A 26,846-nucleotide genomic window follows, 5' to 3' on the forward strand; every position below is an offset into this window, starting at 1 on the left:
CCGGCAGGCAGTCGGCTGTTCCCGCCCCTGCCCTGCCCCTCCCACCAACACCAGGCCTGGGAGCCAGCAGCCAAGGACTGGGGTGGTGGCCTCACTCCTCCTCCTTTTCCTCTCCTCCTCCTCCTTTTCCTCTCCTCCTCCTCCTCTGCTGACACCTTGCTGGGAGGGGTCCCTGGAGAAGGCAGTGGCAGTATCATGGCTGAGTAAGGGAACCCTTACTCACCCTGAAAGTCCCTGAGGAGGGTTCAGACCATGTGCCCTGGGACCTGGGCAATCCTGGGCCACTTCCACTTCCCATGTAACCCTTAGACACAGGCCCTGGAATCCTGGGACCCACTGGGGGCTTTTCTACTGGGCACCTCAGGTCCTTCCCACAGCTCCTTCCCTTGTGGCTAGGGGCCCCAGAGGCAGGGGCAAGAGGGACCAGAATGTGGACTTTTTCCACTGCCTTTAGGCCCAAGTGTGGTTTGGGGAGGAGGGGACCCAGGACCTGGAGTCAGGCAGACAGGGGTCCCATTTGTGCTTTCGCCATGGGCTGCCGGTGCGGCGAGGGACGCTCCACTTTTCTAAACCTCGGTTTTCTCCTGTCTTGTTCTGGAAGCATCACAGGATTTTCTTCGAACTTGTGGAGGCAGTTTGTGAGTATGTGAGAGAAGCAGATGTGAGTGTGGACACAGAGGGTTCTGCACACAAACTGGTGTGTAACAACTGTCAGGCAGAACCGGACCACCTGGCACCACTGACCCTCTTCCCCATTCAGGATCCCAACCACACTTGAGAAGCACATTGTGTTTCTTAGTTTTATCACTTTTGCCTTTATTCATCTTTCTTGCTCCTGGTCTCCACTGACCCACCTTTGTTCCTTGGCTACCCAGGTCCTCTTTCTCCGGGTCCAGAGTCCTTCCTCCCTACCCCTCTGGACACAGCGGGGTGGAGGAAAGGAGGATCCCTGGCCCCCAAGGGGGCGTTCTCCTTCCCCTCTGTGGAGACCCCCATCGAGAACTCCTATAGCTCCTACCTGCCCTGTACTTGCCTGAACCTCTCCAGCCTGGACTGGAGGGGAGCCGACTGCTCTGTCTGGAGTTTTGGAGAGGGGGAGTGGGATGATTCCCTCCCCCCATTAGGGCCGGGGTTAGAGGCACTCTCAGTAGAATGGCTCTCTCCCCAGGAGTCCCGAGGAGGCCGGACGCAAAGGTAGGTCGACGTGGGGGATGGGCCGGGACAGTGAGATGCTTGGCGCCAGGTTGGGAGGCAGAGAATAGGGCTTTTTGGCCCGTAGTCTTCTGGAGGCGCCCCAAGATCCAGGGGAGAAGGCTCACTCTGGGGTTCCAGCCAGTGCCCCTACACGCTGCGGCCACAAGCTCAGTCTCGGTCAGCAGGCTTGGCGGCCTCACTTTCGAGCCGGCGGCACAGCGCCAGGCGACCCTGCAAGCACTGCCGGGCACCGAAGCGGCCCCAGTTCGTGGCTCTGGTCAAGGGCCCCGCATCCAGCGCCTGCAGCAGGCGCCGCAGGTCGCGCAGCAGGCGGTAGCGTGGTAGGGCGCGCAGCGGCGGGGGGATGTCGCCCTCGGCGCAGAGGCGGCTGAAGTACGCGAGTAGCAGCAGCGGGCGCGGGGCGACACCGAGCAGCGCGCGCAGGGGCGCGGCACGGGGATCTGGGCCACGGGCCGGGCCGAGGCCGGCGCCGCTCCACAGCAGCAGCACGGTGCCCCGTTCCTGCACCACACGCGCCCATGCGGCCCACAGCCAAGGCAGCGGGCCCACACGCGCCACGCGCTTCCCCTCCCACAGGTCCACGATCACGTCGCACCCACGGCCCAGCGCGGCACGCAGCAGTTCAGCCAGCGCTCCCACCAGGCGCCGCTGAGCCTCCGAGTCTGCCGCGTGCAGGAGCAGCACAGGCCGCACTCGGCCAGGACCTGCGGGCTCTGGCAACAGAGGAGAGGGGGCGGGGCTGAGGGACAGCCTAGCCTGCCCCGCGCTGGTCCTGGGATTACACTATAACGTGTCCCCAGCCCCTTATAGGTGCTGGGGGTGAGTACCGAGGACAGCCCTCGCCTATTCGGTGCCTTTAGGCTAATTAGATAAAAGTGCCCCTTTCAGGAGCTAAAGGGCGGGGCGCTAGGCTCGGTAAGTGCTGTGCAGGCTGGATTGAGGGCCCCACTCCCTCCTTCCCTGAGTCCTGGTACAGTGAGCAGCCCGCACAAAGGAGACTTTGTCCCACCTTAACGATTCCTGCCCACTGGGGGAGGCTCACCCTTTGGGTGAGGGACATGGCTCTTTGGGAAGGGAACCTGGCCAGGGAAGGGGTGGGGGGCAATTAGCCTAAAAATTGGACAGGTCTGAATCCCTAGGTTACCTTCAGGTGAGCTTACTTGACAGTGGGCGCCGGTGGGTGAGGACCAGAACAATGCCCAGTAGGGTGGTTAGGGCCAGCAGTGCCAGGATCAAGAGTCCCAGGCGTCTATGGGAGACTGAGTCAAGCAGGGTGAGGCCAAACAGGGCTCCTCAGTGCCCAACGTCCCTCTTAGGGAACACCCCCACCTTCACCTCCCAAGTACTCACCATCCGGACACAAGAAGTGTTTCCAGGCAAACTGGACATCTGACCGCCACACCTGAGGGCACAGAGCGCCCCCCCAACCCCCATGAGCCAGGGTATCTCCTCCCAGGGGGAGCTGAGGTAGGGGGGTGGAGAAAGAAAGTCCCCAAGGGATAATGAACCCCTCCAAATGCAGGGTTTGTTCAGGGCCTGGCACAGAAAAGGTTAAAGGTTACAGACTCAAGTGTGACAGGGCCCAAACACATAAAGTTGGTCAGGTGAACAAGAGGCCACGGAGAGCACAGGCTGACTGAAGCAATCAGACACCACTGAGCTCCAGCCCATTGCCACCGTGCCACAGTGTGGGCACAGGGTACCAGGTATTCTAATTTTTCAAGAGAAGCCAGAAATTCAGTGTGTGTGTGTGTTTTAACATAACATTCCCGGTATTTAAATGGTGGCAACTAATTCCAGTTTCTGTGCTAGCCAAATCAAACATTTTTGCAGACTGGATTTGCCCTGTGTGCCACCTGTGAAGGAGAAGGTGCTAGGGGAGTGTGAATGAGAGCAGGATTCCTTACCAGGACACAGCTCCCTGGCCTCAGGAAGGGAAGGATGAGGTCTAGTGTCACTGGGCTTGGGCCCTGGGTCTGTAGGAACAAAGAGCAGAATGACTATCCCCACAGAGGCAAATCTGGCTCTGCCCAGCCCCTGAGTCTTTGCCCATGCTCGTCCTCCTGTCTCCCCCCACCCTCCAAATCCTACCCAAGATTAATTAAGCCCAGGCGCCACCTTGACGTAAGGTCAAGAAAACTTCCCCAGCCACTTCGGCGCCTGTTCATCTCTCCCAGATCTGAACTCCTGCCACACACACTCATATCATTCAGGCCATCAGGCGGTCATCAACAAACATTCGCTGAGTGCCAACTCTGTGGCAAGTCCTGAGGAGAGAAGGCTGGTACAGACATTGGCCCTGTCCTCCAGTAGCTCATAAACCAGGGAGGACAATTATATACTGCCTTGCTCACTGTTCTGCACAACTTAAGGGGTTTCTTGTCCGCCGGAAAAGATGCAACTTGTGGATCAGAAGACCCAGGTTCAGGCCTAACTACTGCTTTTGTGGTTCCTAGCTATGGAGATAGGTTATTTCCCTTCCCTGAGCATTAGTGGAAACCCTGGTGGCATAGTGGTTAAGTACTGTGGCTGCTAACCAAAAGATTGGCAGTTTGAATCCACCAGGTGCCCCTTTGAAACTCTATGGGGCAGTTCTACTCTGTCCTATAGGGTCACTATGAGTCAGAATTGACTCGAGGGCAACAGGTTTTTGGTTTTGAACCTTAGTTTCTTTACTTGTATATGAGAGCTAAAAACCCTTAGTTTTACTGAGTTATTGAGAACATCAAATGGGAATATGCATGTGAAAGCCCTTAATAATAAACTAAGGAAAAAAACAGTTGCTGTGGGCTAGATCTCAACTCATGGTGACCCCATGTGTGTCAGAGTAGAACTGTGCTCCATTTTTCCAGAAGTAGATTGCCAGGCCTTTCTTCTGAGGTGCCTCTGGGTAGACTCAAACCTCCAACCTTTCAGTTAGCACCCAAGCGTGTTAACCCTTTGCACCACCCAGAGACTCCTAATAATAAACAGTGCACTGTTTATCCCTTTATTAGTAGTAGATATTATTAGACTGTGAACTCCTTAAGGGCAGAAGAGACTGTACCATTGACTTCTCTTGTATCTCCCAGGGCCTAATACAGGATGGGCACAGAGTAGGCAGTCAAATGCTTGCTGATATGAACAGAAATGATTGCCATCTGTCTACAGGTAGGACGTAGCTCTTCTCTGTGTTCTAGGTGCTAGTTAGGAGCTGACCACAGTCTCCATCCTTCAGGGACACCTGCTACCCTCTATCCCCATCTCCCGTCTCAGACCCTGTTCTTCAGTCAGCTTGTTGGCAGATGCTAATGCAGTGGCTCTATAATCATGGCTGAACTCAATAAAGGTGGTCTTTTTCCCAGCTCACACAAATAAGTTAACAGATTTCAGGCTCAGTTTTAAGTTATTCCACATGACTTTCTGTTAAATCTTAAAGATGAGTTGGTCTTAAATCTTAAGCATTTGCTACCACCTGTTTGCTTGGGAAGAAGCCCTGGTGACGCAGTGGTTAAGCACTCAGCTATTCATGAAAAGGTTGGCAGTCAGTTCAACGAGATGGAAAAACTAATCACTAACTTTATATGGAAGGGAAAGAGGCCCCAAACAAGTAAGGCTTTATTAAAAAACAGGAAGAAAGTAGAAGGCCTCACACTACCTGATCTCAGAAACTACTATACAGCCACAGGAGTCAAAACAGCCTGGTACTGGTTACAACAGACATATAGACCAATGGAACAGAATTGAGAGCCCAGACATAAATCCATCTACCTATGGACAGCTGACCTTTGACAAAGGACCAAAGTTTATTGAATGGGGAAGACACAGTCTCTACAACAAACGATGCTTGCAAAATTGGGTATCTATCTGTAGAAAAATGAAACAGGATCCATACCTCACACCATACACAAAAACTAACTCAAAATGGAGCAAAGGTCTAACTATAAAACCTAAAACTATAAAGATCATGGGAAAAAAATGGGGACAATGCTAGGGGCCTATCTTGGATTGAATTGTGTCCCCCCAAAATATGTGTCAACTTGGTTAGGCCATGATTTCCAGTATTGTGTGGTTGTCCTCCATTTTCTGACTGTAATTTCATGTTAAAGAGGATTAGGGTGGGATTGTAACACCCGTTCTAAGGTTGCATCTCTGATCCAATGTAAAGGGAGTTTCCCTGGAGTGTGGCCTGCACCATCTTTTATCTTACAAGAGATAAAAGGAAAGGGAAGCAAGCAGGGAGTTAGGGACCTCATACCACCAAAAAAGCACCAGGAGTGGAGCATGTCCTCTGGACCCAGGGTTCCTGCACAAAGAAGCTCCTAGTCCAGGGAAAGATTGATGACAAGGACCTTCCTCCAGAGCTGACAGAGAAAGCCTTCTCCTGGAGCTGACACCCTGAATTTGGACTTTCAGCCTACAAGACTGTGAGAAAATAAATTTCTCTTTGTTAAAGCCATCCACTTGTGGTATTTCTGTTATAGCAGCACCACATACCTAAGACAGGGCCCTAATATATGGCATAAATAGAATACCAAACATAACTATGCATATGCAGAAGAAGATGAACCAGATAAATGGGACCTCCTTAAAATTAAATGCTTACTATGCTCAACAAAAGGCTTCTCCAAAAGAACCTACAGATTGGGGAAAAAAAATCTGGCTGTGATATATCCGACAAGGGTCTCATCTCTAAAATTTATAGAAAACTTCAACACTTCAACAAAATAAAAGACAATCCAATTAAAAAAATGGGCAAAGAATATGAACAGACACTTCACCAAAGAAGCTATTCAGGCTGCTAACAAATGGAGGAAGAAATGCTGCGATCATTAGCCATTAGAGAAATACAAATCAAAACTACAATGAGATACCATTTCATACCAACATTACTGGCACTAATAAAAAAACAGAAAAAAACAAATGTTCACAAGGTTGTGGAGAGATTGGAACCCTTATATACTGCTGGTAGGAATGTAAAATGGTACAATGACTATGAAAAATGGTATGGCACTTCGTCAAAAAGTCAGAAATAGAAATATCACACGATGCAGCAATCCCACTCCTAGATATATACCCTAAAGAAATAAGAGCCATGATATGAAGAGACATATGCACACCGATGTTCATTGCAGCATTATTCACAATAGCAAAAAGGTAGAAGCAACCTAAGTGCGTATCAACAGATGAATGGATTAACAAACTGTGGTACAGACACACAATGGAAAACTACACAATGATAAAGAATAATGAGGAATCCACAAAACATCTCACAACACAGATAAATTTGGAGAACATTACGCTGAGTGAAATAAGTTCATTGCAAAAGGATGAGTATTGTATGAGACCGCTATTATAAAGTAAAAACAAAAGGTTTACACACAGGAAAAAAAAAAAATTCTTTGACGGTTACCAGGGATAGGGAAGGGGAGGGAAGGAAAATTACCAAATAGATAGTAGACACGTTAATATTGATGACGGGAAAGGCAATACGCAATATGAGAAAAGTCAGCACAGTATGACCAAGGCAAGAGAGGACACTGAAATGCAGGAATAAAGGATAACTACGGTAACTACAGAGCCCTGGTGGCACAGTGGTTAATAGCTCAGCTGCTAACCAAAAGGCTGGCAGTTTGAATCCACCACCCACTCCTTGGAAACCCTATGGGGCAGTTCTACTCTGTCCTGTAAGGTCGCTACGGTTGGAATCTACTCAAAGGCAACTACTATGGCATAGACAATCCTGCAACAATAGTATTGACAATAATTTATGAATGGATACACAGACATGCCAAGAGGTGAGGAAGGGTGCAAAGGAGCATACCACTGGCAGATACAGGTTTGGTGGTGGAAATTTCTAAACACATGGGTGTAGGTGCTCCTCATATATTAATATAGACAGAAAAGCACAATGTGGCACAGTCAGGGAAACCTCTTAGACACAACTAAACACTTCATAGGGTGAAGTTCCCAGGCTCGAAGGCAAAGGACCATAGACGTGGGGGGACATCTATGTCAACTGGCACAACGTAGTTCTTAAAGACAATGTTCTACATCCTACTTTGGTGAGTAGCATGTGGGATCTTGAAAGCTTACAAGTGGCCATCGAAGATACAACTATTTGTCTCTTCCAACCCAGAGCAAAGGACAGTGAAAAAAAACCAAAGACTCAAGAACTAATGGACCACATGAACCACACCCTACATGACCCAGAGACCAGAACTAGATGGTACCTAGCTACCACTACTGACCACTCTAACTAGGAATACAACAGATGGTCCCAGACTGAGTGGGAGAAAAATGTAAAACAAAAGATCGAATTCACAAAAAAGACTAGACTTACTGATCTGACAGAGAATGGAGGAAGTCCCAAGACTACGGCTCTAAGACACCTTTCTGACCTGGAACAGAAGCCATTCCTGGAGACCACCTTCTAGCCAAACAGTAGATAATCCCATAAAATAAACAATAACACCTGAGAGGAACGTGCTCCATAGAACAATCAATATTTGCCCAAAAGCAAAGATGAGAAGGCAGGAACGGGTAGAAAATCAGGACAAAAGGAAACGGGGAATCCAGGGCGGAAATGGGGAGAGTGCTGACCACATTGTGGGGAATGAAACCAAGGCCATGAAACCCTTTATGTACAAACTATTGAATGGGAATCTAATTTGCTCTGTAAACTTTCACATAATGCACAATTAAAAAAAAAGGAAAAAAAGGGCAGTGGTTTGAACCCACCAGCCGCTCCACAGGAAGCGGTCTGCTTCCGTAAAGATTACAGCCTTGGAAACACTATAAGGCAGTTCTACTCTGTCCTATAGGGTTGCTAGGAGTTGGAATTGACTTGTCAGCAATGGGTAACGGGGTGGGTCTGCTTGGGAGCCCTCATAGCATGCAAGACAAATCAACAAGCTGCAAGTGAGTGTTTAAGAAAGAACTGGAAAGAGCTACTCATGCTTAGTCAGCTTGGTGCTGTGGTTTCGCAGATGTGTTTGGTTGTGGTTTTTATATCACATATGCACAAGAGTCTGCTGGTGAAACTGTTCTTGGTCCACATAACAGAATTAAGGCTGTCAGTAGTTTACACTATTCTGCAAAGAACGTGTCGGCTTCTAGCGGGTCTCCTTTTGGAGAGAGTCTGAGAGCTTCTGTACAGGTGCCTTGTGGAGTAGGGGAGTAGTGGCAGAGGACAGGTGGGTTTAAGGAACTGCATCAGCATAAAATGGGCGAGCACTTCAGACAGGCCAGAGAACAGCTGAATATGGGAGGGCCCTTGCCTCTGATTAACCCTGTAAGTTCAGAAACTGGAAGTTTAGAAACTGCTGCATTGAAGATCCCACTGACGACAGAGAAGCCAGTTGAACACGGGCTGATCAAGTCAATAAATTAACCAGGTGATATAAGTCAGGAGTTTGGCTGCCTCCCCTTACCGAGGGTCTGGCTCCCTGAGGTGACAGGGAGATTGGGGGCTGTGCTCTGAGCAACAGGGCCTGGTTGGTGGCGGGGCGGGGGTGGTGTCGCAAGCCCTGACTAGGCCATACCTGGCTGACACTGTACACGGGGGGCACCAAGCTGTTCTGCCCCAAGCCTGGGTGGCTCCAGGCAGCACTGAAGGTGGCATGCGTCCTCGACGAGAAGTGAAGGATCAGCTGCTGGGCCTGGGTGTCCATGCTCACATTCCAGGATGGGGCTGCCCAGGGGAGTGGGAGAGGGCATCACGTGAGAGATCTGTGTTCATGGGTGGCGTTAGGAGCTTGGCTGAAGTTGATGGGAAGTCAGGGCAGGGCTAGGGTTGGGCTTGGTTACAGTTGGGTAAGAATGAAATGGTGAGAGGGGGTCCCAGCTGGGGTCACTTATTGGCTCACCAGTCCTGTGGGGGCATTCCACATGGCTGCTGTTGCCAAGAGAGAACTGAGAAATACAGGAGTGGAACGTCAGCATGGGATGGGTCATGGGAAAGCAGGCACCCAGGCATCACCCGATACCCCTGCCCATCCTTCCTCTCCCATGGCTATACCTTGAAGCAGAGCTGGGGGTGCAGGTCCACGTTCTCCAACACATACAACTGTCGTGGGAGAGGAGAGTTAATCAGGGAAAGGGTTCAAGGGCCTCAGCCCTGCCTTCCAGGTCCTGAGGGCCTGTGCTCACCCACTCTGACTCTTGAGCCGTGGCATTAGGGAGGTCTTCACAGAGGGTGTGCCAGCCTTGCCTCTGGCAGAGGGAGGCCTCCAGCTTCAGTGGGCAGCGGAGTGTCAGGGCCATGACCATCTGATTGTGCTGGCTGTAGTCAGTAAAATGTACTGACTTCCAGAAGTCCGAGCCATCTGGGCAGGCGGCAGGTCAGAGGGTGAAGCCTGGGGAGGCCTCAGCCTTGCTTCAGCCCCACCTTGCCACCCTCATCCCCAGAGCATCAGATGACAGTTGTGAAAGTACCCAGCATGGTTCCTGGCCCAGCTGGGTACTCAACAATGAGCATCCATTTTCCATCCCCCTTGTATTACTTTTTCTATCCAGCTGTCTCCTCTCCTTCCTAGGCCTCTATTTTGACCCACTCCTCACTACACCCCAAACTCGAAATCTTCACAACTCTGTCCTCCCAGAACCAGGAATGCATTCCCCTCCCTTTTCTCCTTTCTAAAGCCCAAGGCCCAGCTCAGGTGCCACTTTCTATGGACCTTCTCTGCCCACTACAACCTTCGTGGCCTTCTCCCTTTCCTGAGTTCTTGCCCTACAGCCTAGCCCTTAATTATAACCCTGCTCTGTATTGCAGGCTATTTTGTGCTATTCATTGGCTGTGTTTGAGTGTCCAGTCTCTCCAACTTTAGGACAACAAGGTGTTTATAGTACTTTAGAAATCACCAAGCTTTATTTAATTTGAGTCTCACAAACAATCTGAAAGTAAGGCAGGGCAAGAATCATTATTTCCATTTTACAGATGAGGAAACTGAGGCTCAGGGAAGATAGAATGGCAGAGCTGGGATGTGAACCCAGGTCTTCTGGCCCATCCTCTTAGGACACCACCTACCGTGTCTCATTTTCTGAATGTCTCACAGGGCATAATACAATGTTCAAAACTCTCTGACTTATTAACAGGCTGACTGATAGACGTGATAGCTATGACTGCCCTTTCCCTGCACTGGCTCCAGGGAAAGTATCTGCAGGCCTTCTGGGGACCTCCTCCAACACCAGTGTGATATGTGTGTATGTGTGTATGTGAGAAAGAGAGAGACAGAGATGTGTACAGGCACAAAATTGCACAGGCGTAGGACTCACAGGCTTCAGGCCAGCTCTGGAAGGGGCATTTTTTGCGCCTCACGGTGTCCTCTTGCAGGTAGGATGCCTGGGGGGACAGGGAACAGGCAGGGAGGGTCAGAGGAGTGGCTTTTCCTATATTGCTCAGATGTAAACTTCATTCTGGCTTTACCGGACCCTGAGTAAGCTGCTTGCGGTGGAGAGCAATGAGGAGTGTGGGGGACGGTGGGTGCTGCTTGATATCTAGGGAAATAACTCCAGAGAAGAAGAGAGAAATCAGCAAGTGGGGGGCTGACTCCTCTTCTGGAGCGAAGAAGCCGTCCCCAGAATGAGGGAAATCTAGAAATCCACATTCCTCGACCTTTGGGCATTCCTGGCCTCCACTCTCAGCCCTCCCCAAGGTGCTCAGTGCCCTGTGCTGGTCCTCAACCAGGACTGCCCAGATCCCCAACTGTCTACTGTGCTCCAGGTCTCTGCCTACATCCTCTCTTTCTTCTTCTCCCAGGTGACAAGAGTCCCTCCACCTTTCTGTCTAATCCAAGGAAGTCTTAGTACTAGGTACCTCAGATGTGTAAGGACAGGAGAAGGGATGTCACAGCAGGTTAGTGGGGAAAATATTTTGAGGGCATATGTGGCCTTGCAGTGACCACGTGCCCCCGCTTTAACTCCCCAGAGCACACAGTAAAGGCAGCTGTCTATTCTGGCCCAGGGAAAACCTGCATGTGGGTGGGGCTGAGGTTGGCATCACTCAAAGAATGTCCTGTGTTCAGTAGGACCCTTCCATCTCAGATTCAGTGTGTGGCACACAGTCAAGCTGGTACCAGTCTTCCCAAGCATCTTGGTAACACCTGGTCCTTTTTAAGGCTGGCTTACTGAAGATACGCTTGAAGATATAACTGCAGTATCTGAGGGGCCTCACAGGGGAGCCACGGACAACCCACACCCTTTTCTCTGCTCACCTCTATGCACAGACAGGGCAGAAGGAATTCATAAGGCAGGTCTACAGTGTGTCCCCCAGACACAATTTCCTGTCAACAAAGCAGCAAAGGGAGAGAAGAAGAGATGCCTGAGAAGGGGTGCAGACACCCTGGACAAGGGCAAAAGGAAGCTGGTACCTTGGGCAACACACCCTACTTCTCCTCTGATATGACTTATTTCTGCCATTGAGAAATTTTCTCTCAGGGGGCCTCTGCTCCATAGTCTGACCAGTTGCTCTATGTGTCTCACTATATGGGGGTGGGAGGAGACAGAAAGAAATTAATATTTATTGAGCACTTCCTGTGTGCCAGGAAGGTTGCTAGGTGCTAGAAGAAGTAACTCAATCAAGTAAATCCCAGCATCGCAGTGGTTTTGTGAGGTATCATCACCATTTCATAAATGAAGAGGGCTGAGGGCCGCAGGGGTGTATCATTGGCCCCTGCAAACGTACCAGCTATGCACAGGAGCATCTGTGAAAAGTGGAGGTTGGTGTGGGATGTCAGGGCCTGGACTAGGAAAATGGGGGATAGTCCAAGGGGCAGGAAGAAGGCTGAAAGGGAGAGAAATGTAAGAGCACCAAAACAGATGTGACTAGTTTGTCATTTTCTCAACCTCTTGGGAGAACTGAAAAGGCTTCTTAATGCTACCTGAATCACACTGAGTGTCCTTCTCATTGGCAGTAAATACCACATTCATTTCTTTGCTAATTATCCATGGCGAGGTCTTGAGCAATTAATTACCTTTCCTCTCTAGGCCTTGGTCTCCCGATCTGTACAATGGGGAGACCCCTTGTGCTCCAGCACTGTGTGTGATCTGACTTTTGCAGGGGGATGGCACTCCATACCTGAGTATCAAAGGGACTGCTCAGCTCTTCACACTCAAGCGCCCACTGGTGACAAAGACGCACGCTGACCTCAGGGCCCGGAGGAATGCCCACTCGAACAACCCGTGCCTCAGGCAGCAAATCAAAGGAGAACTCGGGCCCTGGAGAGAAGGGGGACTTGGTGGCCTTGTCTCTTGGGCTTGGCATCTGAGCTTAGCACAGGTATCACTACTCAGCAGAGCCCATCTCCTGCCACAACCATTCCTACTTCTTTGTCTCTGTGAGCCCAGCCTCAGGAGACCTTCTTTTGTCTCTGGATCTGAAGGTTGGGTCCTTTTAGAGCGCAGCCCCTTGTGAGGGATGTGTGGGGAGGGGACAGAGATGTGATCTTTCTCGGACAGGCAACAGCTACCCAGCAGCTTCCTCTGTAAACAGAGAACAAGGTTAGCCTTAGGTCAGGAGTCAGGAAATGTGGCTCCGTCCTGCCTCTGGAACCTGAGGTACCACAGGCAAGTTGCTCAACCTCTTTTGACCTCCATTTCCTTAACTATGTAATGGACAGAAGAATCTACTTGGTCTCTACACTTCGCATCTCTCTTGCATGGCTGAAGAGTAACATGAGAGGCCAGAAGGGAAAAAGGCTGTAGGGTATAGGGCAGACCTGGAGCTGGCAGGGAGAGTACCTGAGCAGATGTTGGCATCTTGTGCCTCCTACAGAACTTGAGCCTGTAAGACTTTTTGGATTTCCGCACCAAGAAGTGGAACCAGCCCCACTGAAGACCTGCACGGGGTAGGAAGACACACTTACTATCCAGCCACTCTTTGCACCTCCCCTACCTGGAGATGTACCCCAGTGTTGGATAGTTAAGTCATTTTAGATCAAGGAGGAAAATGATGCCAAAGATTAAACTCTTCAGTCCCAAAAATTACAATAAAAAGAGGATTAATTTCTTTAGTAGAGAAAAAGCTATACATAACATTATTTAAAAGAGTGAAAAACTAGAAACTTCCAATTCTTAAGCAGTTTAAAAAAAAAAAGAGGTTGTCGTCGCGTCAACTCCAACTCATGGCAACTCCATGAGAACTGTGCTCCATGGGGTTGTTTTGTTTGTTTTCGACATTTTTTTGTGCTTTAGGTGAAAGTCTACAGAGTAAATGAGTTTCTCATTCAAAAATTTAGACACAAATTGTTTTGTGACATTGGATGCAATCCCCGCAATGTGTCAGCACTTTCCCCCTTTCCATCCCGGGTTCCCTGTTCCCGTTCGTCTGGTTTTCCTGCCTTCTCATCTTGCTTTTGGGCAGGTGTTGCCCATTTGTTCTTGTATACTTGATTGATCTAAGGAGCACATTCCTCACAGGTGTTATTGTTTTTTTTATAGCCTTAATCTAATATTTGGAAACCCTGGTGACATAGTGGTTAAGTGCTATGGCTGCTAGCCAAAAAGTCGGCAGTTTAAATCCACCAAGCACTCCTTGGAAACTCTATGGGGCAGTTCTACTCTGTCCTATAGGGTCGCTATGAGTCGGAATCGACTCGAGGGCAACAGGTTTGGGTTTTTTTCCTTTTTCTCTAATATTTGGCTGAAGGTAAACTTCAGGAGCGGCTTCAGTTCTGAGTTAGAAGGTGTCTGGAGGCCATAGTCTCTGCAGTTCCTCCAGTCTGCCAGACCAGTAAGAGTGGTCTCTGCTCCATAGGGTTTTCAAAGGCTGATTTTTCAGAAGTAGATTGCCAGGCCTTTCTTCCAAGGTGCCTCTGGGTGGACTTAAAGCTCCAACCTTTGGGTTTGCAGCTGAGTGCATTAACAATTGGCACCACCCAGAGACAAGCAGTATATAGGCAGTTAGTATGTACCAGGCACAGAACTAGGCAATGAAATTATACAGCTGAACATGAAAGAGGGTCCTATTTTACAAATAGAAAGTAATAGTAGTAAATTTAAAGAATTGAAAATTTTTTAATCCCCAGAATTGGTACCAGCTGAAAAGAAAAACACCTTCACAAAATGATACAACTGAACTCATGAATATGAGAGTTGTTTCGTGTTTTTTAAATCAAATAGGATGATCTAGGTTCATGTGGAGATTGACAGCAGGACAAATATCTGTTCCAGTGTGACAAGTCCCATTTGCCTCAGCCTAGGTGCCCCCCAGCCCCCTACATAGTCACAGCTCTACTAAGAATGAGAGAATGGCCCGAGGGCTGTTTCTCATACCTGAAAGGTCTGATATCAGCTGCAGGCACACACAGCAAGGACAGTGCTGGACCCGAGCACACCAGGGCTTTGTGGAGAGAAGGAGGCCCAACTGGGTATGGCAAAGAGTATGGGCAGAGCTTCCTGTGAAAGATGAAAAGGAAATCCAGTGATATGGTCCCAGGAGGTCCCTCCTGCCTCAGACAAGCTGGACTTGAGACTGAGCTCTGCCACCGACATCCTAGAAGTGTGACCTTGGGCAAATTACGGCACTTCTCAAAGCCTTGGCTTCCTCATTCATAAAGTGAGCTGTTTGTTGTAAAGATCAAGAATGATAGTGTGTGGGAATGTGCTTTGTAAAGGAAAGCACCATGAGATGATTATTGTCTCTCTGTATTACTGATAGGAGCAAGGGACCAGGGAAGGGGGAAGCCAACGTTTATGGGGTGCCTGGAGATTCACCCATGTCTATCATTTAATCCTCCCCACAACTCAGAAGCAGCGCTGTCTTCACCAGACAACCATTTCTCCCACGCTGGTAGACTCCTCAGAATGGAGGCTCCAAGGGGGCTAAATAAACTCCCTGAGACCCACACTGGGAGTCCTGAGTCCGTGGCAGGACAGCAGTGCAAATCTAGGCTTGTCCTGATTCCAAAGCCTGTACTTTTTCCCTTGATGCTATGCTACTTCCCAGGCCAGGAACCAAAAATTAGAATGGAGGGCTTGCTGGGGTTCTGGAACAAAAGGAGCTGTGGGGAGGAGGAATGGGGCAGGGAATGGGACTCACCAGACCAACTGTCATCCTGAAGGTACAAAGTCCACAGGAAAAAAAAAGGAGAGAGGTATTATTAGTAGGGATTCCCGTAGGGAGCATTCTCCCTGAGGCCTTTGCTTCAAATCACCTAATTCTGAGGCCCATAAACTAACAGCCCACCTGCTCTGGCTCTTTTCTTTCCAGCTTCACCCTGCCCAGGCCCTTAGCACACTAGGACCTTGGCTACCCCTTGGAGATGGTATAGAGGCTGGGGAGGCAGGAAAGGGTAGGTAGACAGGGGAGTGGAGAGCTTGACCAGCCTGTGCCCAGTAGGTGTCCCCATCTGGCAGCAGCAGCTTACCGTGTGGGAGGCCAATAGACAGTGAGTGCTCCAGCGGGGCAGGTAAGGGCAGCCAGTCCTTGCAGCGGAGGCAGAGAGGCCGATGAGGAGCAGAAGCGGAGGCAGGAGCAGTGCTGCCAGTCTGGGGCTCCCCATGGGCTTCTGTGGGATCAGGGCACCCAGAACATGGCTGCAAGGCCTGACGGTGGGCGGCAGGGCTTTGCTGTGCTACAGCAGTGAAGAGAGCGGTGCCAGCCAGAGCCCGGCCTTGGCCTGCCCCTGCCCCGCCCTGCCCCAGAGCTCCTCCTTGATCCTAACCAGCCGGCCACGCTACATTCCTTTTCCTCCGAGTGGAGGAACTGAGGGACTATGACCCCCAGAAAACACTACTACCCTCTTGAGAAAGGCAAGGAGCTCCTGCTGTGGCAGAGAAGTAGCAGGAAAGGGGCCAGCACCTAGTCGAGGGGTGGGGCGGCAGACTGCACCCATTTCTTAACCCCTCCTACTCCTGAAACTGCCTGCAGGTCTGACCCGCCCATTAACACACTCTTGGACTTGAGTACCCTCTATTGTGCACCAGGTATTGGGGATACAGAGGCAACAGAGCTGCACAGAAAAAGCAAAACAAAAGTTAGCTCTGTAGGACACACTTAAACCTCATGTGCCTCCAGCCAGTTCCAGCTCTTCTGAGCAAAGGGCTCCAAGTCTAAGGGGCCTCCAGCTGCAAGGACCGACTCACCAGTACAGCCTGCTCAGGAGCTCCAGACTCACAGCTGAGCTGGGAGCGGAGGGAGCAGGCCCCACACACTGACCTGGTTTCCTGTGGTTTCCGGTGGTGGAGAAAGGCTGACAAGGCTCCAGCCTTTGTGGGGACCCTCCCCATCATCCCACAGCTTCCTCCCGCATATGCAGCGTTTGAGCTACTTCAGCCCTCACCTTGGTGACACACACACAGGAAAGTTTAGGGCACACCTACTGGGTTAAAGCATCTTGAGATTGTTATTGTCCCTCTGCAACACAACACAGACCACCTTCGCTTGACTGCAACCTTCTTTAGGCCAATTCTAGTTCCCAAGTCTGAGGGTTTCATGCCACCCATTATCCTAAAAATACCTTCTAGCTTTGAGTTCTTTAAAAGATAAGGACTCATTCTTTGTTTCCCCAATGCCTAGCAGTGGATGTCCTGAAATAGGTGCTCTGTCTCTGAATAAATGTAAATTATGATACATTTCATCCAATTAACAGTTCATTTGTTTCACATTTCACCAAGTGCTTTCATTCTCCTAACCACATTGGGAGACAGGTGAGTGAGAATTATTTTCATTTTATAACAAAAGAAATAGGGAAGCAGAAGGGAAAGTGATTTGGTCAAAGTTTCTAGCCCAGGGAGCTCCAGTTCTACCAGCCCCTCCCAGTCTAAGTGTCTTTCTACATCCTTATTGTTTTCCTTCCCACCGTCTCATCTCCCTCTGCTCCTTGGAACCAAAAAAATCTGCCTGACTCAGTACTGTCTTTTGGTCTTAGAGCCCATCACTGCAAACAATTCAATAAGATCTGAAGGGGGGGAAAGTGTGGTCTGGCCACACTAAGGATGGTTAGGGGGCCTTCCCCCAAAGTTTATCTAACTGACAGTAGTTTAGATCTACATAAATAATGAATCGTCAATGCTGGGGCATAAAGTGATTCTCACAGTGAAAATATTCGGTTACCTGTACTTGCTCCCTGACCCTGGTTAAGGTATGGTAGGAGAGGCAGAAAAAGAAAGAAATGGAGACAAAATAATAATAATAATAAAAGGAGGAAAAGGAATAAAGACGAGGAAGAAAAAGGAAAAGAAGAAAGGACAAGGAGGTCTGCATTTTATTTATTTCCTTGCTGGATTACTTATTGTGGTGCCTGTTCCAAAAAGGATTTAAGGTAAAAAGCACAACCTGGGGAAGGGGAAGGGATGTGATCGATATTTACTTAACTCCTACTACAAGGTCCTGGCTTTGCCCACTTTATCTCATTTAATTAGTACTACAACCCTTGAGGTCAGTCTTATTACACCGTTTTAGAGTAGGAAACACATTCAAGAAGATTAAGTAATTTGTACAAACACATTCAGCTTAGTAGAGAGCTGGGATCCACCACCATATCCTCTGGCTCTTTCTGCCAGAACACACTGCTTGGGGAGATTTGTGGGAAGTCAGAGGGTTTCTGGACCTTATAGTCCAGAGATGGCACTAGATTCAGTAGTGTGATGTAGTTGGTAGGGTTAACAATGTGAAGAAAGAAATTGGAAGGGCTGGAAAGAACAAAGGAAAGTAGATCTTATAATGGTGAGTTATCAGGGATCAGACTTCTAAGAGAGCAGAGGTTGTTTGGCAAGTGTCAATAAGGGAGGGGTAACTCTGTGGAATAGGAGGCAGCCAACTGGATTAAGAGAACAGAGCTGTCTTGTAGGCCTTCAGCACAGGTGCCCTGTCTTCTTGGAAGGCACTGAGGCCTATCTCACCTGTGGTTTGTGTCTGAACGAGCTGACCCAGCCTTCATGCTCTACTAACCTTTTCTTGGGGACCAAGCCAGAAGCTCAGGAGGTCTGGTAGGCCCCTGCACATGCTCAGATACAGAGTAAACTGTGGGGCCTTGGTAGCCGTTTTTCTTGTCATAGTGTTACCCATGCATGGACTCTAGTTATCACTGAGCAGCAGCTCCAGGCTATTCCTGTAATGGTCAGTTCCCTGAGGTCTATTGGGGCAACTGTGCTCACTGTTAGGGCACCTTGGGCAGGACGGTCCAATCAATTAGATCACTGTGAACCAAGAGTGGACAAGTGTCCCTTCCTTGCTTCTACTCTTCCAGAAGGGATCAACCTCCAGAATCCAGAGGCAAGAAATTATGCCTAAGAGAAGAGGCAGGGAGTCCCAGTCTCAGAGGGGAAGCCAATACTGCTCATGAAGGGAAGGGATTCTGATATTTATTAAGCACCTACTAGACTTAAAAAAAAAAAAAGACTGTTCATATATATTACCTTTTTAATCCTCTCAACAACCCTGGGAGGTAGCTACTATATGATCCCCATGTGTCAGACCAAAAACAGAGGCTCAGGTATCTTGCTCAAGGCAAAAGGTAGAACAATGCCTGGCTAGAATACCAACCTAAGTCAATCTAATTTCAGAATCTGTGTTCATCCTACTACACCCCACTGCCTTTCTCATGGACTGGACAACCACTAAGGGCCTCTCCAACTCCTACATTCTCTAGTTCTATAAGCATCAGGAGAATAAAAACCATCCTTCACATTTAATACACAGTGTTATATAGTTCAGAGCCCTGGTGACACAGTAGTTAAGAGCTCAGCTGCTAAACAAAAGGTTGGCAGTTCAAATTCACCAGCCACTCCCTGGCAACTCCATGAGGCACTTATACTCTGTCCTATAGGGTTGCTATGAGTCGGAATCTACTTGACAGCAATGGGTTTGGTTTGGGTTTTTTTTTGGTTACATAATTCACAAAGTACTTTCACAATACTTCACCATATTTGATCTTCAAAACAATCCTGTGAAATAGGCAGGGTTGATCTTAGATATATGATTAGTAGGTGGGTTGGTACTTGAACCCCAGTCTTCTGATCCAGGTACATTAAATTCCATTAAATGAAGATTCCTTTCAAAAGGAATCTTGTCTGCTTCAGTCACTACAAATATGAGGCAGGAAAAAATGACTGGAAAGACCCATTGTCTTAGGCTGGGTTCTCTAGAGAAGTAAAACTTATAAATATCTATATAAAAAGATTTGTATCAAGGAAATGGCTCAAGCAGTTATAGAGACTGGAATGTCCCAAATCTGTGGGTCAAGCTGGAGGCTTCTCCTGATTCACACAGTAACAGGGGCTGGCAAACCCAAGATCAGCAGGTCAGTCTGCAGGGCTCTTGCACATCATGCTGTGAAAACTGATGAATCCCAAGAATGACAGGCAAGACTGTAGGTAAGCTTCTAGCTCAAGTCCCAAGAACTAGAGGTCAAACAGGAGCCAGGTGCAGGATCCAGAGCAAGAAAAAAACCCTGCTGTCTGATCTTGGGTTCACTAGCCCCTGCAGCTATATAAATCAGGAGAAGCCTCTATCCTGACCTATGGATTTGGGACATTCCAGCCTGTACAACTGTGTGAGCTATTTCCTTGATACAAATCTCTTTATATAGATATTTATACGTTTTACTTCTCTAGAGTACCCAGCCTAAGACATTTGGTACCAGGAGTGGGGTGCTGCTCTAACAGATGTCTGAAATGTGGAAGTAGTTTTGAAACTGTGAATGGATAGAGCCTGGAAGAGTTTTAAAGTGCCTGATAGTAAAAGCCTAGATTGCCTTGAAGAGACTGTTGGTGGAATTATGGACATCAAAGACAATTCTGGTGAAGACTCAGAAGAAAATGAGGACAGCTGTTACACTGGTGACAGCAGAGATGGCAAGAAAGAGCAACAGAGACTCAGCAGCTACAGAACCAGGTGACTGGCACAAGACAGCACTGGAGCCGACCCATGGGAGAGGGCTGAGTGCCTTCTCACAGCAGGCTTCCTGATGGAGTAGGGTGCCTTCGAGTACTTATCGGTAGTATTAGGCTTGCCAACCCACGGAGCAAGAGAACTGAGTACCTTCCAGCTGAAGTTTACTGGGGGACCGGGATGCCTCCAGACACTTATAGGTGGAGCTAAAGAGCTTTGAAACACTTGCTCCAGCAAGATGGATGCCCAAGGGAGCAGAGTTGCCGTTCCAGTGGGCCTGGAAAGGGGAGCTGAAGCCCAGGGCTGAGAGGCCTCCACTCAGAATCAGGAGAGTATGGTCATCACCCAGAGTCTGGAAGGCAGGGCCACTGCCTAAACAGTCTCAGAGAATAGCTGATTATTTTCAAGCCTTGAGAGCTAATGTAATGCATTCTGCTGACTTGCTTGGTGCCTGTTAACCCTTCTTTTCCTCCAATTTCTCCTATTTGTAATGGAAATGTCTGCCTTGTGTCTGTTCCACCATTGTACTTTGGAAGCAGATACCTTGTATTCTAGATTTCAGAGATGAAGAGGAATTTTTGGATTTTGGACTTGGAGTTAAGACTTTTGCTATGATATGATGGGGTGAATGTGTTTTACAAGTGGCAAGGACATGAATTCTTGGGGTCCAAAGGATGGACTATTATGGATTGAATTGTGTTCTCCAAAAATATGTATCAACTTGGTTAGGCCATGATTCCCAGTATTGTGTGATTGTCTACCATTTTGTCATCTGATGGGATTTTCCTATGTGTTGTAAATCCTACCTCTATGATGTTAATGAGGTGGGATTAGACGCAATTATGTTAATGACTTAAGAATTCAATCTACAAGATTAGGTTGTGTTTTAAGTCAATCTTTTTTGAGGTATAAAAGAGAATCACGAGCACAGAGACACAGGGACCTCATGCCACCACAAAACAAGAGCCAGAAGAATAGTGTGTCTGTTGGAGTCAGGGTCCCTGTGCTGAGAAGCTTCTCAACTAGGGAAGATTGATGACAAGGACCTTCCCCCAGAGTTGACAGAGAAGAGAAAGCCTCCCCCTGGAGCTGGCACCCTGAACTTGGACTCTTGCCTCCTAAACTGTGAGAGAATAAATTTATCTTTGTCAAAGCCATCCTCTTGTGGCATTTCAGTTATAAAGCACTAGATAACTGAGATACCCATATATGCCAAATACAAAAGCCAAAACAAGCTGAAAACTAAAATAAACCAAACAAGTTTTTTTAATCATGCACTGTTGACAGTAATTTTCATAATGGGTCTTTAAAGGTACACTAAGACCATAAAATATCATTAAACTAATCAAAGAAAAAAAATTTTTTTAACTACTAAATATTTTGCATCCTAACACTTTGAAAATTAGCAATCTGTGCCTGGTGCACATGGTAACTCCATTATCCACTGTCTCAGGCTGGGTTCTCTAGAGAAGCAAAACCAGTGAAGCAGGTATATATATATAGAGAGAGAGAGATTTATTTCAAGGAAATGGCTCACATGCTTGTAAAGGCTGGAAAGTTCCAAGTCTGTGGGTCAGGTGTCAGGCCGGAGGCTTCTCCTGACTCATGTTGCAGCAAGGGCTGACAAATCCAAGATCGGCAGGTCAGACAGCAGCTCCTGGCTCACAGGCTGAGGCGGCTGATGAATCCAAGATCAGCAGGTAAGACAGCAGGCTGCTGGCTCACAGGCTGCAGAGGCCGACAAATCCCAAGATTAGCAGGCCGCTGGCTCAAGTCCCAGGAACCAGAGGTCATATGGTGACAAGCCAGATGCAGGATCCAGAGTGAGCAAAAGCCATCCAAACTTTGCCAAGATGTTCATATATACTGGATGCAGGCCTAAGACCCAGGGAAACACCCTTTGAAACTGATTGGCTGACCACATCAGATCACATCATGGTGGTGATTACACCACAAAATGGATAACTACATCATGACTGCCAAATTACACCATTATATAACTGACAAACCATATTATTACATAACTGCCAGGCCACTGAGAATCAAGGCCCAGCCAAGTTGACACATGTTAACCATCACACCCGCACATTTCCATTCTGCTCCTCTGCTTCTCCAAATTTCACCCCCTGCTAGAATCTTTATTCAGTAAAATACATTCTGACTGTAGCTTATATGAGGGCAAGTTATTCCATTCAATGAAATGTGAGTGCACACTATGAGCCAGGCATTGAGCAAAGGGTGAGGAAAAATATGCAAATTAATAATTCTGTCAATCAGAAGTAAAATCAAAATGTCATATGAATTCAGAGAAAGAACTCTCACTCCTTGAAGGAAACATAATCAGCATATGAGCTGGACCCCAACATATAAGTAGTAAAGAAGTATTAAAGGAGGAAAGGGAATTTTTTAAGGAAAGAAACAGGGAAAACATGAAACCCATACAGGGATCTATAAGAGGTTCAGCTGACTAAGATAGTGTGTGAACGTGAGTATCAGGAGATAAGGCTGACCAGATGAACTGGAACCACATTTTGGAAAACTCTGAGATTAAGGAATTTTGGTTGCTCCAAAAATAATGGCACATAGTAAGGACTCGGTGATTATGGAACAGACAATGAACCAGAGCAGTGCTTTTGCACACTTGCTTGTACACAGGGATGCAGGAGAAATGGGTGTGAGGTAGAAGGCAAAGAGTTAAGTTTTGGACACATGAGTTTGAGATGATAATCTGGACATCGAGAGAGAGGTTGTGAAGTTAGAAGTACTGCCAGTACCAGACAGTGACTAAGTACATACAGGATGTTTATCGAACAAAAGCATGACTAAAACTCTGAAGAGGGCAAACCTGCCATTGTAGATCTGGGCATCTTTCAGAGATGATAAAGTCAAGGTGGGTAAGAACAAAAGTACACATCCCACATGCAATACTGTCAGGGTTTTAGGGGTGAGAGGAAGGGCTTTTAGCATAATCACAGATATCTTTCCACTAATTTTTTTTTCACTGCGGTAAATATATAGCATTTGCCGTTCCACAATTCTTACATGTACGATTCAGTGACATGGATCATATGCATCATGTCGTGTCACCATTACCACTATAGATTTCCAAATTACTCCACCACCACTAACAGAAATTCAGTGTTCCTTAAGTAATGACTTCTCCTTCCCTCTCCCTGCCACCTCTGGTAACCACTAATAAGACTTGGTCTATGTTTGCCTTTGCCACTACTTACTTTTAACTTATCTGCTCCACACCATTACGTGCTATGTTCATTACTTGTTTCACATGTATATTATATTTCACCTAGATTGCAAGCTCCCTACTACCAAGGATACTCAAATTCTTTTGGGCACTATAATACAGCATTAGATACATAACTGACTGTTAATACTGACTTGATACACATGAATACCCAATTAAGACTCCATAATCCAAGCTGAGTAAATGAGAATGGACCATTTTATAGATGGAGAGATTAAACGTCTGGCTCATGGTAGTTCTTGCCCATCAGCTGCAGGGTTGGAATTATGATTTAGGTTCCCCACCTCCAGTCCACTTCAGTTTGGCCACTGCCAGCCTCCTCAGGGAGCCTCTGCTCATCTCTTAGTGTCCAAGGCCACTCACGCAACACGCCTTTCACACTCTATCAAATCCCAAACACAAGGCACAGGATGGACAGGTCAGTCATGCTTTATTGAGATACTCAACATTGAGATTTTCTTTAATTAAAATGCTTTGCAGTAGAGACCACAGTCAGCAGGGGGAGCAGCCTCCCAAGTGTTTCCTGTCCCACTGCACAGAGATCAAAGTAGAATTTAACTTATTTTCTATCTCCTTCAGTCTTGGTGGCTAAGGGGTAATGGATAGAATGACCATAGGGAGGCAAGGATGCGGCTCGGTTTTAAAGAAAAACTCTGAAGGGCCTCAATTTCAACTAGCTAAAGGCAAGTATGTATTTCACAGCTGTTGGTCACCCAGTTCCAGGCAACCCAATTCAGAAATAAATTAAAAATAGTTTTGCCACCTCAGCTGATGGCAACAGGATGGGCTTTTGTGAACTTGGAGCTGTACTGCATTAGTTTCCAACATGTCAGGGCAGAGACCAAAGATTCTGGAACTGTCTCACTCTGCTCAGTGGGAGACCCAGGCTTCACTCCCACAGAACAGTCCATCAGGCAGGCCTCCTTATTTACGCTTTTTCTCCTGCGTGCTGGTGAACCAAGAGTCTAGGAGCTTCTTGCTGTAGTATAACTGCCAGGCATGCACTTGGACTGCCAACACCAACACCAGGTACATGACAGAGACAGCAGAATAACCAAAGAGGAAGCGGTAGGCCTTGCCATGGCGGTAGAGCTGCTGTGCAGCAGGGAACATCTCCATGCTGCCATAAATGAGGGGAGCGATGGAAAAGAGCCCCGTGCTGATCATGGAGAGCACCAGGTAGCTAATGTTGTTGCGTGGAAAGGAGAGAAGGCCCAAGAGAGAGGGCACGATGCTCAGTAAATACGGGTACTCCCACTGATAAGGCATGGCCACCTGGTCATGTGGCAAGAGCCTCAGGTGTCCCACACTCATCTTGGCAACCAGCAGCAGCCATATGACCAGATGCACGTAGATCAGCTTCTTGATTTCATACTTGAGGGTCACACTGTGGGGCAGAGCAGAGGGAGAAGTACCTTTCATTCAAAAATTTCTGATCACCAACTATACGCCAGGCAACTATGCTGGACACTGGATACAAACATGAATAAGACAGGGTCCCTGTCTGGAGACTAGGCACAAGGGACACTGGAGGAAAAAAATAATTAGATAAAGAAGTGGAAAAGGGCTAGTAAATACATGTTCCAAGATACATGGGATCACAGAAGAAAGAGTATGCAATCAATTCTGCCTGGAATGGGACATCTGTGAAGACTATGGAAAGGCGGGTGACACTTGAGCTACGCTCTAAGGGATGGGTGGAGATGGGCATTCCATGCAGGGGTAAGGGCATATAGGCTAAAAGGTATAAGCCTTTGTGTTCCAGGAAAGCAAGTGGTTGGGTGTGTGAGGAACACAGTGTATGAAGGAGGGGAGTGGCAAGGAGTGAAGTTGCAATGACTATGAAGGAGTTCATTTAAAGGCAAATATAATAACACTCAGTGTTCAGAAAGATGATTTTGAGACATAATAGTATGCCCTAGAGGGAGGTTACTAGCAGCAAGGAAAACAGTTCAGGCTGTCCATACTTCTCCAGCTGAAGTATATTTTTCATCTAAAGGAAGCACATGCTTCTCTTATCCTTCTAATTCTCTCAGATCCCAAATGTATCCTCCTCACAACCCAAGGACAATGTTTCTGCTCTGGACAAACATGAAAACACTTGCCTGGGTTGTGAAAATAATGAGAATAAAATGAGAGTCCAAAAAGCGTGTCATTCTTCAAAACTCTGGAGAGAAGGATGTGAAGATCATTCTGGGAGCATTCAATGGGTTTATAGGTAGAATTCTGAAATATTCATTATATAAAACGCAGAAAAGTAGAAACAAAAAAAAAAATCATTCAGTCACCTCTAAACTTCAAGTTCTGTAAAGGCAGGGATCAGCCTTTTCTTGTTGTTTTAAATAAACTTTTTTATTGAAGATATGCATACAGAGATCATGTCTGTTTTGCGCACTATTATATCCTCGGTGTGAAACTCAATATTTATCTGTTGAACGAGTAAATGAATGGAAAAATAGCTCTTACATGGGGGTGATAATAAAATTCATTCTAGGCAGGGAAAGCCTGCCCCCTCCAAAAAAAAAAGCTCAAATATAACTACCACCATGTACTCGGCAGACTCGTACTATGTGCTAGGCCTTGTGCTCTATCTTTCACACGAATTATCTAATTTTTTTTTTTTCTCAAAACCTAAAGCTAAGCAGAGGAGCCCTAGTGCGCAATGGTTAAGCGCTCGGCTGCTGGCCGAAAGGTCACTGGAGGTTTGAACCCACCAGTTGCTCCAGGGCAGAAAGACGTGGAAACCCTATGGGACAGTTCTACTCTCTCCTATAAGGTATCTACTCGACGGCAATGGGTTTGGTTTGGGTTTTCTAAAAGTAAATACGATTATTTTCTCCAATCACAGATGAGGAAGCTGAGGCTCAATTAGAAATCAGGTTCCTAAGGCCGCACGGCGGGACCAGGACGATTTTGACTCTGGAGCCCACGCAAGGCTGTAATCTGGATCCCCTCAAGGCACAGGACAGATCAAGGGGTGGGGCTCGCGGGGACGACGGGGCTCCCCGGGGGCGACGGGGCTTCCCGGTACTGGGGACAGGCTCGGGGCTGTCAGAGGAATAGGGGCTTGGCAGGTGCGAGGGGTGGCCGGGGAGTAAGATCACCGAGGCCGGGTCGGCGTTGCTTCCAGGCCCTCGGGCTCCCGCCTGGGGGAAGGCCTTCGTGCAACCAGCCTCACTTCGTACCTCATCTGGTAGTGCATGGCGACGCGCTCCCGGTGCTGAAAGTCGCTGCCGTCAGTGCCGGCCGCTCGCGGGCCTGCCCGAGACGCCATTGTCCCCGCCCAGAACCCTGCAGTCCCTCACGCCAACGCGCTGCCGCGACCACCGCGTCGAGCCACCTGCACACCCAGTCCGCCCGCCTCAGCTCATCGGCCCCAGCAACAGCACGGCTCTGTGAGCACTTCCGGCCTCTCTATCTCGGGAGGACCGACTCTGTGGCCACCTGCTCCGCGCACGCGCCCTCGCTCTTTCTCGGCCCCGCCCCGCCCCCCCGTCACATCCCGAGTGGAGAAGGAAATTAATCTAGAGCTGTGGCATCTTTTGCAGTCTGCTAGAG

General features: G+C 48.1%; 2 protein-coding genes across 3 annotated transcripts; both read right to left on the bottom strand.

The window, feature by feature from the left end:
* Positions 1 to 786: 786 nt before the first annotated feature.
* IL17RE (interleukin 17 receptor E) lies at positions 787 to 26,587 on the bottom strand. The gene is made up of 18 exons (XM_064274923.1): positions 26,474 to 26,587; positions 21,564 to 21,754; positions 15,561 to 15,701; positions 15,233 to 15,248; positions 14,467 to 14,589; positions 12,934 to 13,031; positions 12,519 to 12,675; positions 12,272 to 12,411; positions 11,409 to 11,477; positions 10,471 to 10,537; positions 9,346 to 9,521; positions 9,215 to 9,262; positions 9,063 to 9,108; positions 8,739 to 8,887; positions 3,123 to 3,191; positions 2,566 to 2,617; positions 2,376 to 2,474; positions 787 to 1,928 (listed from the first exon to the last, which is right to left on the bottom strand). The coding sequence occupies exons 3-18, from the start codon at positions 15,693 to 15,695 to the stop codon at positions 1,363 to 1,365; spliced, it is 2,010 nt and encodes a 669-aa protein (XP_064130993.1). The 5' UTR covers positions 15,696 to 15,701; positions 21,564 to 21,754; positions 26,474 to 26,587; the 3' UTR covers positions 787 to 1,362.
* JAGN1 (jagunal homolog 1) lies at positions 21,772 to 26,583 on the bottom strand. 2 transcript variants are annotated; one of them, XM_064274926.1, is made up of 3 exons: positions 26,474 to 26,583; positions 25,394 to 25,514; positions 21,772 to 24,675 (listed from the first exon to the last, which is right to left on the bottom strand). In XM_064274926.1, exon 3 carries the CDS (start codon positions 24,600 to 24,602, stop codon positions 24,213 to 24,215), a length of 390 nt encoding a protein of 129 aa, XP_064130996.1. In that variant the 5' UTR covers positions 24,603 to 24,675; positions 25,394 to 25,514; positions 26,474 to 26,583; the 3' UTR covers positions 21,772 to 24,212. The 2 variants fall into 2 exon arrangements, with proteins under 2 accessions (XP_064130996.1, XP_003409814.1); XM_003409766.4 differs by lacking the exon at positions 25,394 to 25,514 and having other exon boundaries at positions 26,474 to 26,582.
* Positions 26,588 to 26,846: the final 259 nt, after the last annotated feature.

The sequence above is a fragment of the Loxodonta africana genome, chromosome 22 (assembly GCF_030014295.1).
Source record: "Loxodonta africana isolate mLoxAfr1 chromosome 22, mLoxAfr1.hap2, whole genome shotgun sequence".
Taxonomy (NCBI): domain Eukaryota; kingdom Metazoa; phylum Chordata; class Mammalia; order Proboscidea; family Elephantidae; genus Loxodonta; species Loxodonta africana.

What these genes read in the sequence shown, in the direction of transcription:
- JAGN1 (XM_003409766.4), bottom strand. Translation starts at nt 26,562, where the DNA reads ATGGCGTCTCGGGCAGGCCCGCGAGCGGCCGGCACTGACGGCAGCGAC. An exon ending in GCCATGCACTACCAGATGAG is followed by an intron (nt 24,676 to 26,473) that starts GTACGAAGTGAG and finishes TCTGCCCCACAG; the next exon opens with TGTGACCCTCAAGTATGAAA.
- IL17RE (XM_064274923.1), bottom strand. Translation starts at nt 15,695, where the DNA reads ATGGGGAGCCCCAGACTGGCAGCACTGCTCCTGCCTCCGCTTCTGCTC. An exon ending in ACCCCCAGCTCTGCTTCAAG is followed by an intron (nt 9,109 to 9,214) that starts GTATAGCCATGG and finishes TGTATTTCTCAG; the next exon opens with TTCTCTCTTGGCAACAGCAG. An exon ending in CCACCGGCGCCCACTGTCAA is followed by an intron (nt 1,929 to 2,375) that starts GTAAGCTCACCT and finishes CTCTGTTGCCAG; the next exon opens with AGCCCGCAGGTCCTGGCCGA.